General features: G+C 45.9%; 1 protein-coding gene across 1 annotated transcript; it reads left to right on the plus strand.

The window, feature by feature from the left end:
* The first annotated feature begins 6,210 nt into the window (after nt 1-6,210).
* On the plus strand, nt 6,211-6,630 carry LOC138356139 (uncharacterized). The gene has a single exon (XM_069311884.1). The coding sequence runs from the start codon at nt 6,211-6,213 to the stop codon at nt 6,628-6,630; it is 420 nt and encodes a 139-aa protein (XP_069167985.1).
* The last annotated feature ends 7,120 nt before the right edge of the window (nt 6,631-13,750 follow it).

A 13,750-nucleotide genomic window follows, 5' to 3' on the forward strand; every position in this document is an offset into this window, starting at 1 on the left:
TGCACCACCAGGCACAACAGCCGCAGGCGCACCACCAGGCACAACAGTCGCAGGTTCACCACCAGGCACAACAGTCGCAGGTGCACCACCAGGCACAACAGCCGCAGGTGCACCACCAGGCACAACAGTCGCAGGTACACCACCAGGCACAACAGTCGCAGGCGCACCACCAGGCACAACAGTCGCAGGTGTACCACCAGGCACAACAGTCGCAGGTGCACCACCAGGCACAACAGTCGCAGGTGCACCACCAGGCACAACAGTCGCAGGTGCACCACCAGGCACAACAGTCGCAGGTGCACCACCAGGCACAACAGCCGCAGGTGCACCACCAGGCACAACAGTCGCAGGTTCACCACCAGGCACAACAGTCGCAGGTGCACCACCAGGCACAACAGTCGCAGGTGCACCACCAGGCACAACAGTCGCAGGTGCACCACCAGGCACAGCAGTCGCAGGTGCACCACCAGGCACAGCAGTCGCAGGTGCACCACAAGGCACAGCAGTCGCAAGTGCACCACCAGGCACAGCAGTCGCAGGTGCACCACCAGGCACAGCAGTCGCAGGTGCACCACCAGGCACAGCAGTCGCAGGTGCACCACCAGGCACAGCAATCGCAGGTGCACCACCAGGCACAACAGTCGCAGGTGCACCACCAGGCACTGCAGTCGCAGGGGCACCACCAGGCACAGCAGTCGCAGGTGCACCACCAGGCACAACAGTCGCAGGTGCACCACCAGGCACAACAGTCGCAGGCGCACCACCAGGCACAACAGTCGCAGGTGTACCACCAGGCACAACAGTCACAGGTGCACCACCAGGCACAACAGTCGCAGGTGCACCACCAGGCACAACAGTCGCAGGTGCACCACCAGGCACAACAGTCGCAGGTACACCACCAGGCACAACAGTCGCAGGCGCACCACCAGGCACAACAGTCGCAGGTGTACCACCAGGCACAACAGTCACAGGTGCACCACCAGGCACAACAGTCGCAGGTGCACCACCAGGCACAACAGTCACAGGTGCCCCACCATTCACACCCCCACGCCGAGGACCGGCCAGGGATGCACCATCCTCACGGAGGGGGGGGGGGAAATCCCCCACACTGAATACAGAAGCAGTCTCCATTCGAGGAACCTCACACTGGGCAGCGTCATGGCCCTCCTCCCTACAGCTGAAGCACGTGCGGGCCTGCCCTGGATAGAAAACTCGGAGCGGAAGACCACAGCACATAACCTTGGAGGGGATGGGCTCCTTGAGGCGCATATGCAGCGTGTGAGTACCCAGCCGGAGGCCCCGCAGCCGCCCGGCACTAAACAAGTTGTACCGATGACGCAACACCGTACCATACCTCGTAAACACAGAAGAAAGCTCCACCTCAGGAAACGTAACAGGTACCCCGTGCACGCTCACAAAGGTCAGTGGACCCCACGGATCAGAGACAGTCACAGACACAGCCGAATGAGGAAGGGGAGTCGTCCGCTCGTTCCAACACCCCACAAACCGCTCGTATCCAGGTGACGTGGCAAACGTCACCGCCACACGAGTGGGAGAAAATTTCTCGAGACCGAGGAGATCCTTAATATCCACCTGAAGGACATCCAAAAGCGCAGCCGCCACTAGTTCCCAATCCACCGGCGCAGAGAACTCCAGCCGAGCAGTATTCACACGGCGGATGCGGCCACCACCAGCCGCCGCCATATTGCTGACCTCCGCCTCAGTCAGCTGGCGCCCCACAGCAACGAGCAACCACCACCAGTCAGCGACAAACAGCTACTGGCAGCCAGAGCCCGACGTCCACGCCCCCCAGAGGCAGAGGACGGAATCTGTTGACCAGCAAGTGGAGCTGGCTCCCAGACACCAGGTGTGTCGGGGTCATGGGTACGAGGGTTATGGAAGTAGTGGTGTCTTGTCTAGACACAGGCTTTTGATCATGTATTGTTGTTGCTGTTCTGGATGTTAATTTCTTACACTTCAGTATGTAGATATATTGTTGTTGAATAGACGATGAAGGAATAGGCCTAATCTCCTTTCCTAAGGAGATTCTCATGACAATATTCTATGACAAATTGTCTCATCACCTTATACATGTGAAATATATACTATATTTACAATAGATCATCTTCCAAATTTATAGATAACTGTCACTCAGTTGATGTCTAAAATATAATTTTGTAATTAGATTTTTATACACCTGTTTAGTATTGCCAGCTATTTGATTGCCAGAAAAGATTTGTATAAGTTGTTACCAGTTAAGTTCCTGATCCAGGTAATGGCAATATCTACTTGCTGTTCTGCTATTGTTTTCTCTTATATAACTGATGTACTACACTTTTTATGTAAACTCTTTTAAATTATGTATTTACTACCATTTTAAAATAAAGTTTTTAATTGATGTAAATAATAATATCAACGCTCGCTCTCTCGTTACAAGCAATAAGTTATCAGATAAGAACCGGTTAGTTGTCAGATATTTATAATGGTGATCCATTCTGAATATTTTTTTTTTACACAGTTATCCTCTATTAAACTTACAATGGAAAATCGATTTGCATAATATTTAGAGTTGGTATTTCCCTTCAATAGTATAAAAGTTGTTCATCAACGACGGTTTATTTCAACACTTTACAGAAACCTCTAGAATCGTGATGGTTAATGAATAATAACAATTGTGGTATCTGTTGACAGGCAGCACAGCCCTTCACACTGCAGCCACAGGTGGTCACGACAACACTGTGAAGGTCCTCCTCGACGCTGGAGCAGACATCAACGCTACCAATAATGATGGTAAGAGCCACACTTATGCATCCAAACATTATTTAACACTCATATCACACAGCACACCACACGTATGGTGTAACAAAATAGAATATTTTTATTTTATAATACATTACGTATCACTAATGGTGTCAAAGCTCCCCAGCCTACCTAAGAAACATTTAGGGGCTCGGTGATTGCAAAATTTACTAAATTTTGTTTTTGTGAATTATATCTTCATGGAAATGCTCCAACACTTCCCAATAGACCAACATCATACCATGTAGAGGAAAAAAAAATCAAATTAGGTTTAAAAATAATAAAATTGTCACCAATTTGTATTTTATTCATTATGGTCTCAGAATGACATAACGTTTATGTTCCTCGCAGAAAAATATTGTTTGAGAGTTAGTTTATTGTAAAACAATAATTCATGTGGCCTTCCAAATATGTGCAAAATTTAGATGCATAAAATTTATAACTCCAAAAGTTATTAGTTTATGACTAAATGACAGCAAAGAAACCTTAAAACTAAGAACTTTGCACATAATATATAGAAATGGTGAGAATCGGTCAGAAACTGAATTTTTGAAGCTGTCTCAAAGTTGAAATTCCCGTTTTAGAGGTAATTGAAGTTGAAGTTATTGACAACGAATATGGTAGTTCTTATTAATGAATTTTCTTGTATGTTTTAATGAACATTGTTTGGCATTAGTACACGAATACGTGAAAGTTGTTGGTCAATATGTGTTGAAATGAAGTCAAGAAAAAATAACCCCCTCAAAATAACAAAATATAGGGATAACAAACATATATTGTAGTAACTTTATTGCCCATATTTAAGTGATAAGGCTCTCATCTGGTCATCATTCATTAATACAACCTAAAGAGACAAAGAGAATAGAGTTTGAAATCTGTGTATAAATCTGCCCCCCATCCCAACTAAAAAGGTCACAACTTCTGCCACCTGTGGCTGATTAACATGTTGACCAATTTCATTCACACTTTACATGCTTAGTGCCGGAACAGAGGATATGCATTCTCCAAGTTGCAGAAGGCACAACAAAATCCGCATAGAAATAAAGGAGAGAGAAAAAAAGTGGTTGTCAGCTTTTTGTACTGTGACGATAATCTCTTCCAAGAGAGAGATTGAGCCTGCTCTTCCCTACATAATTCACATCATACAAGTACAAGATACTATATTGAAGATACGTCCACCAGTATTGCCAAACGTTTTGCCCAGGAAGCAAAGCGTACCTTGCACCACCAGACACACCGGCTCCCCGCCCGCCGTCAACGAGCAAACTACCCATTCTGCGCCTGCCTGCTCCTGATTGGCTGGTGTGTCGCCGCACCTGCACTCACGCCCACTACCTGAGTCGACGTCTGGGCCAGCACACGCCGTACTCCTCAGAATATCTCTGTGCTCTTTGGAGTTGACATCTCTCTCTGGTAGACAAAGCTCTGGCTGTCGTGTACTAAGGGAGGTGGCAGCTTGAAGCCAGTAATCTCAGCACCTGATTATATTATTATTATTCTTGCACTTCATTTTATTCTAGAGTAATTTCACATTCTTTAATTATTCATGTTGTTTTGTTTGTTGACTTGTTGGGAATTTTACGTAAGCCAAGGGATTGTCTTTGTTCATATCTTGTTTTCTAGAGTAATTAAAATTTCATTGTTTATATTTTGTGTTTTGTGTGTCTTCCCATTACCTTACCACAGACAAACAGGCAAGCATTCTCTTTTTTTTCTGTAAATGTGACGAGGCATTGCCCCCTGCTATTAGAAGACTGCCGAACATCAAACTCCAACACTTTACCGTCACAGTACAAAGAGACAAGAAATATTGCCATTGGGCAATGTATTTATATGAAATCTAATAAAATACAGCAAAATAACATACTAACTCATTATTATGTGTAAAATCTGGCCCTCCAGGTGGCACTATCTGCATATCCACTTTGTGGACCCACCTTTGGTGCTGTAGGCTTGATGACGTGTTTGCTCTGTAATGCAGATCATTCCATATTCCACTGCACTAATTACCCTGATCATACTAAACGTGTAAAGCGACTCCAGGAGTTGCAATGAGGCACCAAATGCCTCAGCTCACTTAACACCAATACCTGTACAACCCAAGTGCACACCTGTAACAGGTGGGATAAAGGGCATCACCACTCAGTACTGTGTGGGGGACACAAAATTAAAGTCTCCCAATGCCAAGGTGGAAGAAGAGACTTCCACCACCGTCCAGTACTGCAAAGACCGACATGAAATATGTATCCTATCGGCAAAGTCTAAGAAAAATGCGACTTTGCCAACTGCCAAACTTATCATCAAAAACAGAATTTGCCAAGGTCAACACCCGCGGGTTATTTGACCAAGGGGTTCCAAAAAACATTTGTAACCCAAGAAGTGGCAGAGAATTTAAATTAAACTCTTTGCAAAGGTAAAACTAAATATAACAGGAGTCCTTACCAACCCAGGACCTCAAGTCTACAAAGCGGTCCAACCATTAGCACATTCTGGCGGTTATGCCCTCTCTCATCCTACAAGAACCTGCCCTCAGAAAGAAACCTGCAGGCTCTCCATACTGCCTGCAGTAGAGTTCAACAAACTGTGAGGCGCTGTGCTAATGACACTGTACTGGCTTCGACTCTGTTCCAGCATCCAGACTGCGGACACTGTCGGCAACATAGGAGGCATGTACGAAGGGATCAAACAGGCAACAGGCCCTACACAAAACAGTACGGCTTCTCTGAAGTCAGCCACTGGGAAGAATCATTAAAGATCGTGATTAACAGAAACAGATGAATCGCTTAGTGGAACATTACTCCACACTCTACTCAGAGAGAACTTGGTCAGCATAGAGGCTATGGAAGCTAACGAGTGCCTGCCCATCATGGAAGAACTTGATCTTTTACCAACTGTGGAAGAAGTTGAGAAATCAGTGGATTCACTTTCCTCAGGGAAAGCCCCAGAAGATGACGGGATTCCGCCTGAAGTTCTCAAGTACGCTCGTGGAACAATTAAAACTGAGCTTCATAAACTTCTGTGTCAGTGCTGGAGGGAGGGCTCGGTGCCACAAGACATGAGAGATGCAAACATCATTACTCTCTACAAAAATAAAGGTGACAGAAGCAATGTCAATAACTATCGCGGCATCTCCCTCCTCAGCGTCGTCGGCAAACTCTTCGCCAGGGTCGTCTTGGTCAGGCTTCAGATTCTTGCTGAAAGAGTGTACCCTGAGTCACAGTGTAGTTTCCGAGCAGAGAGGTCGACCACTGACATGGTGTTCTCCCTCTGACAGCTTAAAAAAAGTGCAGGGAGCAGAAAAAAGCTTTGTACATCGTCTTCATTGACCTTACAAAGGCCTTCGACCTCGTGAGTAGGGACGGACTCTTCAAGATCTTAGCCAAAATTGGCTGCCCACTCGCCCTACTCAGCATGATACAATCGTTCTACAAGGACATGAAGGGCACGGTCGTGTACGATGGCTCAACTTCTGAACCATTCAACATCAACAGCGGTGTTAAATACAGGTGTGTTCTTGCTCCAACCCTGTTCAGCATTTACTTTGTGATCCTCGTCAAGCATGCCTTTGGAACAATCACACAGGGCATCTATCTCCGTACAAGATCTGATGGAAAGCTCTATAATCTATCCAGACTCCGAGCAAAGACGAAAGTACATATGCGAATTCTCAGGAAATTCCTCTTCGCCGACGACGCAGCGATTACCACACACACAGCAGAAGACCTGCAGCAGCTACTCAACCGCTTTGCCGTAGCTTGCTCCGCATTCGGCCTGACAATCAGCCTGAAGAAGACACAGGTGATGGGACAAGACGTCAATGAGCTACCATGAATAAACATAGCAGACTATTTGCTGGAGGCAGTTCACGAGTTTGTGTACCTGGGCTCCACAATCTCAGACACCCTTTTCATGGACACTGAGCTCAACAGGCGTATCGGGAAGGCCGCAACAACACTGGCTAGGCTCACAAATCGCGTTTGGGAAAATGCTAAACTGACAGTGCACACCAAGGCGCAAGTCTACATAGCATGTGTGGTGAGAAACACTTCTTTACGGCTCGAAATCCTGGACCCTGCGCTCTCGCCAGGAGAGACGGCTCAATACCTTTTACATGCGGGACCTGAGACGCTTCCTTGACAACACGTGGAAAGACCATGTCACCAACAACACAGTACTCGAGAGAACAGGAGTCCCTTCAATGTTCACTCTCCTGAAGCAGAGACGTATGCAATGACTGGGACTGTCACACGCATGGAAGATGGCTGTATACCGAAGGACCTCTTGTATGGAGAACTGGCATCAGGAAGGAGACCCACCGGAAGACCTCAGCTGCGTTTCGAAGACACTAGCAAACGCGACCTCAAGCAAATGAACATCGACATAAACTTAAGAAATGAACGGAGTGATAAACAACACAGCTCAATTCCAACATAACGTCAAACAAAATAATTCAATAAAAAATCAAAATGTGTGAAAATAAAATTTATCAATGCAATCGGAAACATTCAAATTGAATTCGAGACATATTTAGTATAGCGTGCATAATGCTATTATGTTCAGCAGATGGAGCTATTTTTCAGAAACGCATGTTTTTACCTGTCAGAGGCAGTGGCATCTATATAGTAGGTATATAAAATGACACGCCTATTCGAATGCAATGTTGAGTCAAAATTTGAAAGCAATCGGTGAAGAACTTTCGGAGATTAGAGCATGTGTTGCTCTTACGTTCAACAGATGGCGCTGTTTTTCAAACAAAGCATGTTTTTTCCTGTCACAGGTGAGGCATGTATATAGTCGATATATAAAAAGACGCGGCTATTCGAATACAACGTTGTGTCAAAATTTCAAAGTAATTGGTAAAGAGGTTATGAAGATTTCCCCTCACATGAAAAACAGACTTTTTCATAAAAAACATTTTTTTTACCATCCCAAACGTGACATCTATATAATATGTATATAAAAACCCGCTCGGGTGCGAATGGAACGTTGTGTGAAAATTGCAAAGCAATCGGTGAAAAACTTTCGGAGATTAGCTATTTTGAACAAACGAACATTTCTATTTTTATTTATATAGATTTTGGTAGCAGTCTTTCTTGTAAACATATGCTTTTGAATATGACCGAAATGGTAAGATTAATAATTCTAACACGAGTTTTCTCAATATTTCTTATGTTTTTCTTCACTGTCGATGGTAATTGAAATATCAATTCTCCAAAATTCATTATTATTTATTGCCTGACGCCTGAACACGTTTCGTAATTCCTTATTACATTTTCAAAGACTTAGTTTACACACAAAGTACATTCATACATATACAGATGATGAGTTGCAATACAGTGGCTGAAATATATTGACCAGACCACACACAAGAAAGTGAAGGGATGACAACGTTTCGGTCCATCCTGGACCATTCTTAAGTACTCATGATAGTATAAGTGCATTCATACTTATACTAGTTTTGGGTGAGGTGATATGGCACAAAAGTTTTGGGTGAGGTGACATGCACAAGATGGAACACGAAACAATGGGTATAATTGGGTATGAAAACAGGAATTGAAGTAACTGCAGAAGGCCTATTAGCCCATACTTCCTTTTGCTGCTTCCATATTGATTCGGGGTCTTGAAATTCGTAGAGTATAGTTTGTATTAATTGGCTGTTGATTGCTGGTGTTGACATTTTGATGTGTAGTGCATCGCTGATGTCGAGACTCCTGCTATCGCTGTATTTATCGATGATTTCTGTGTTGCTTGTTAAGATTTCTCTGGTGATGGTCTGGTTGTGAGAAGAGATTATATGTTCCTTGATGGAGCCCTGTTGTTTGTGCATAGTTAATAGCCTTGAAAGAGACGTTGTTGTCTTGCCTATATAATTTGGGGCTTACAGTCCCCAAGTGGGCATGTGAATGCATAGACGACATTGGTTTCCTTCAATGCTTTCTGTTTAGTGTCTGGGGAGTTTCTCATGAGTAGATTGGCCATTATTTTTTTTTTTGTAGTAAATTGTCAACTGTATTTTCTGATTTCTGTCTGTAGGGATAACGTTCCTATCAATAATGTCTTTCAGGACCTTTCGTCCGTTTTATGAGCCATCGAAAAGAAGTTCCTGTAAAACAGTATAATAGAGAGTACAAGTGTTATGCAAGTTGACTCATCAGAGGTTGCAAGGCGTTTCACCTTTCTGTTTATGACGTCTTCAACATAACCGTTAGAGAAGCCATTGCTGACTAGGACCTGCCTTACCCTATGTTATAAATGGTGGGCTGTACTATGGGGGATCTAGTATTAAATGGATGTAGGGGCAGTGGCTAGATTTAAGAGTATCAAGTATGGGAGATCTAAAAGGCCTGGCCCCAAACAAACATACAAGAGTAAACTTAACGTAGCTTATTACTGCAATTGTCAGCCTAGAGGTAGATCATAGCTCTCCTACACAGGAAGAATGGATACTCCTTTAAAACTAACTTACTTATTTATTAACCCCTTAACAACCCCCCATATACATTCACACCAATAACAATAATAATAATTACTTCACCACACTATCTTACGTTAAAAACCTTGGTCCACATAAGCAGGATACAAGGTTTACACTGAGAATAAGCTAGGGTAAAGTACTACTAGTGAAGAACCTGAAGCTTGAAGCAGCTTAGGGTAGTGAGACCATGTGGTACCCTAACACAACACAACCCTAGAGGGTACCCAAAACAATGGCAAATACTACCCCAGGTCTACACCAATTTTACAATACCAGAGTAGGCACAATTAACATTCTATACTTAACTTAGACACTAGACACATAAATAGGTATGGGAGAGTAGAAGGCAGGAGGGGAGAGGCGCTGAGCCACACAGTGCAGATGTTTCCACCTCGAACGCCAGCAGAGAAGACCACATCCAGCGACCAGATCAGGGCTCCCGAGTTGGGTGGTGCTGGGAAGTGCCTAATTGATCGTGCAGCTATACACATTACAACCTTCACCTATGTATCATATTGCTTACTTTACTCGGTCTAGGGAAAGTTAATAATTACTACAATGTCATACTTAATCCCCAACAAGCTCAAGAGTCTGAATGCTTTGTGAGCAATCAAGATTCGTCTTACGTCTGGCAAGGAAGATACAAACATCAACACCTCGCCATGCGTCTCACTAATATAACGTAGCTTATTTAGCTCAATTTGACCTCTGGTTTCCTCTTGAGGAACCCAAGGTCGTAACACCCTACAGAGTTCTTCATCGACTTGTTTTCATCCTGAGCTGTGGCTGAGAGCCCGGTCGACGTAAGCATTGACAATACTCCTCTTGTACCTGTCTGGGCAGTCACGATTGGCATTGAGACACATTCCTGGGGAGCCGACCGAAAGAGTAGAGCACAAGCCCCGCAAGCACAACTAGATGAATACAGGAGTCCCGGCTAGGGGATCTACAGCTGGTGAAATCTAAGGGAGAGGAGTTAGGACTCACCCTAAACCCATCAAAATGTGAAATCATCTCATTCAGCCAACCAATCATAGACGCATTTTGATCCGTGTTGTCAGGTGCCCCAGTGATCGCTCCCACCAACAGTGAGCTGCTAGGGGCACCTCTGGGCTCGAACGCCACTGAGGTAGCCCTCGAAGAAAAGCTGAATGACCTGAGAAGGATGGAGGGAAGAATAGGGGCTTTGATGCTCACGATGCTTTGTACCTTCTCAAACGGTGCCTGGCTTTGCCCAGACTTACCTATTTTTCAAGGTGTGCTACTGTTACGGCCCTATTGGGTCGCAACTGGGGTTCTTCTCTGATGTTATTAGAGTTTGGGTATCCGGCCCCAAGTTAGTATTGGCTTTCAAGGGGTGTGTTCCGCATCGCAAGTAAATTAAAGGGGAAGGGATAAAAATGCACTAATTTAAATATATATTCACACCACCACCATAAATAAATATATAAACAGTCACACGCGGTTACTATGACTACACTTATGTACAATCACTTGTCTTCCTCCGAAGACTCAGGACGTTTCACGGTGCTCAAGACGAGTAGCCCTGGTTCTCTTCTTGTGGCCTCATGATGAATCCTTCGAATCCCTAGGCGAGTCTACCCTGGCCACAGGCCAGCCAGATCACAGTCCCACTGGGTGCACCGTCGTGGAGGCTTTCAACTATAAATCCAGCCTGTAGCTGGCAGGTTCCAATCAGCTCTGCTGCGTAGGCCACTCCACGACCGATACTAGGGTTGCGAGCCCTAGGCAGGAGCCTTGTGTGATTCCGCTGATCACTCTCCTCAACACAACACCCAAGTGTCTAGTCTTCTCCACCAGTCAGCTCCGGGTACGACAATTCCTGGTTCTGCCACCTCACAGGCAGGCTAACACAACAGTGTTCATCCAGGGGGTGACTCACAGCTGCTGCAGCAAACACGTGGAGATACTTTGGCTGCCTTGGGTAGACTGCCCACTGTCCGATTCAGCAGTCCCAGGTCGACTCTGTAATCAGACACGTCATCAGTACTAGGGACACTTTAGAGCACCTCACTTACCGGCTTAGACACAAACGCCCACCTATCCACTCCATAGATGGCGTTGCTCTCTAAGCGTCACCTCACCAGAGGTCAGCAGCGGCTATGTTACGAGCTGATCAAGACGGGAAACCAGCCCCTGTGGCCGGCATATCCTCTCCTCACTTGATGGCGTCGTCCATTTGGAGGGGGTTTCGGGAGCTGACCCACAGATGGCGTGGTCGTCACTGCTCCGTGCTCGGACACTGGACTCGGATCCGTAACAGCTACCTCCTTCGACATCCCAAAATTGGCATATTATGACTCACTCCTAAAATCAATAACCTTGAAAGTGTTAAACCTCTCTCTTCAAGATGACAAATGGGACCAGGCAACGCTCCCATTTGACTTGGGGGTATAGGTATTCGCGAGACGACACAGTTAGCATTGCCAGCATTCTTATCCTCGACCAATGCTTCAGCTGAATTAGCAAATAAAATACTACCAGAATACCTAAAGGACTCCATTAGGATTCATGATCCCAAATTTGTGGACGGAGCTGGTCAGTGGGACACTCTTGCCAACTCTCATCCTCGACCAATTTTTCCAAACGACTGCAAACAGCCCAAATGGGATAGCCCCATAGTGGAGAACATCGCCACAGCACTGCAGGAAGCACCTTCTGAGAAGGACAGAACGTGTCTTCTAGCTGTGCATGGTCCTCATGCCGAGGATTTACTGTTGGCTGTCCCTAATTCTGCTTTGGGCGCCCGACTGGACCATCGGACCCTAAGTATTGGTTTTGCCCTGCGCCTTGCTGCCGATATCTCCACCGAACACCGGTGTATTTGCAGCTATGAGCGGGCAAGCCAATTTGGCAGCCATTGTCTCATCTATCATAAGTCACAGGGAAAGATTGCCAGGCATGAAGCAGTCAACGATATCATCAAGAGAAGTTTGGCTACAGCTGGGTGTCCAGCACTAAGGGCACCTCAGTTGTGCAAACCTAGCGACAGACACAAACGCCCAGATGGAGTCATCCTACAGCCATGGAGGGAAGGTAAACAGGTCGTATGGGACTACACGTGTGCGTCTACATTGGCTGATACCTTACAGCACAGATGAGGGGGGTGGGGCAGCCACCTTCAGGGAGAACCAGAAAACCAACAAGAACTGGGACCTAGAACAGTGCTACTAACTCGTGGCGATGGGCTCCGAAACTCTGCGACCCTGAGGCAAATGTGCATTTAAGTCCCTAAAGGAGGTGGAGGAGGACCTCATTAGGAAACATGAAGACACAAGAACGGCCAGTTTCCTGTTCCAGCGCCACTGTGTCATGGTCCAGACGGGAAATGTGTGCTGTATCTTGGGCATGCACCCAACCTCCAAAGAGCTGGACGAGGCCTTCGAACACTAATTGTTATATATATATATATAAATATATATATAACATCCCAAAATTGGCATATTATGACTCACTCCTAAAATCAATAACCTTGAGAGTGTTAAACCTCTCTCTTCAAGATGACCAATGGGACCAGGCAACGCTCCCATTTGACTTAGGGGTATAGGTATTCGCGAGACGACACAGTTAGCATTGCCAGCATTCATATCCTCGACCAATGCTTCAGGTGAATTAGCAAATAAAATACTACCAGAATACCTAAAGGACTCCATTAGGATTCATGATCCCAAATTTGTAGACGGAGCTGGTCAGTGGGACACTCTTGCCAACTCTCATCCTCGACCAATTTTTCCAAACGACTGCAAACAGCCCAAATGGGATAGCCCCATAGTGGAGAACATCGCCACAGCACTGCAGGAAGCACCTTCTGAGAAGGACAGAACGTGTCTTCTAGCTGTGCATGGTCCTCATGCCGAGGATTTACTGTTGGCTGTCCCTAATTCTGCTTTGGGCGCCCGACTGGACCATCGGACCCTAAGTATTGGTTTTGCCCTGCGCCTTGCTGCCGATATCTCCACCGAACACCGGTGTATTTGCAGCTATGAGCGGGCAAGCCAATTTGGCAGCCATTGTCTCATCTATCATAAGTCACAGGGAAAGATTGCCAGGCATGAAGCAGTCAACGATATCATCAAGAGAAGTTTGGCTACAGCTGGGTGTCCAGCACTAAGGGCACCTCAGTTGTGCAAACCTAGCGACAGACACAAACGCCCAGATGGAGTCATCCTACAGCCATGGAGGGAAGGTAAACAGGTCGTATGGGACTACACGTGTGCGTCTACATTGGCTGATACCTTACAGCACAGATGAGGGGGGTGGGGCAGCCACCTTCAGGGAGAACCAGAAAACCAACAAGAACTGGGACCTAGAACAGTGCTACTAACTCGTGGCGATGGGCTCCGAAACTCTGCGACCCTGAGGCAAATGTGCATTTAAGTCCCTAAAGGAGGTGGAGGAGGACCTCATTAGGAAACATGAAGACACAAGAACGGCCAGTTTCCTGTTCCAGCGCCA

Source organism: Procambarus clarkii, chromosome 70 (assembly GCF_040958095.1).
Source record: "Procambarus clarkii isolate CNS0578487 chromosome 70, FALCON_Pclarkii_2.0, whole genome shotgun sequence".
In the NCBI taxonomy this organism is placed as follows: Eukaryota; Metazoa; Arthropoda; class Malacostraca; order Decapoda; family Cambaridae; genus Procambarus; species Procambarus clarkii.

Coding starts and splice junctions, on each gene's coding strand:
- LOC138356139 (XM_069311884.1), top strand. CDS start 6,211: ATGATACAATCGTTCTACAAGGACATGAAGGGCACGGTCGTGTACGAT.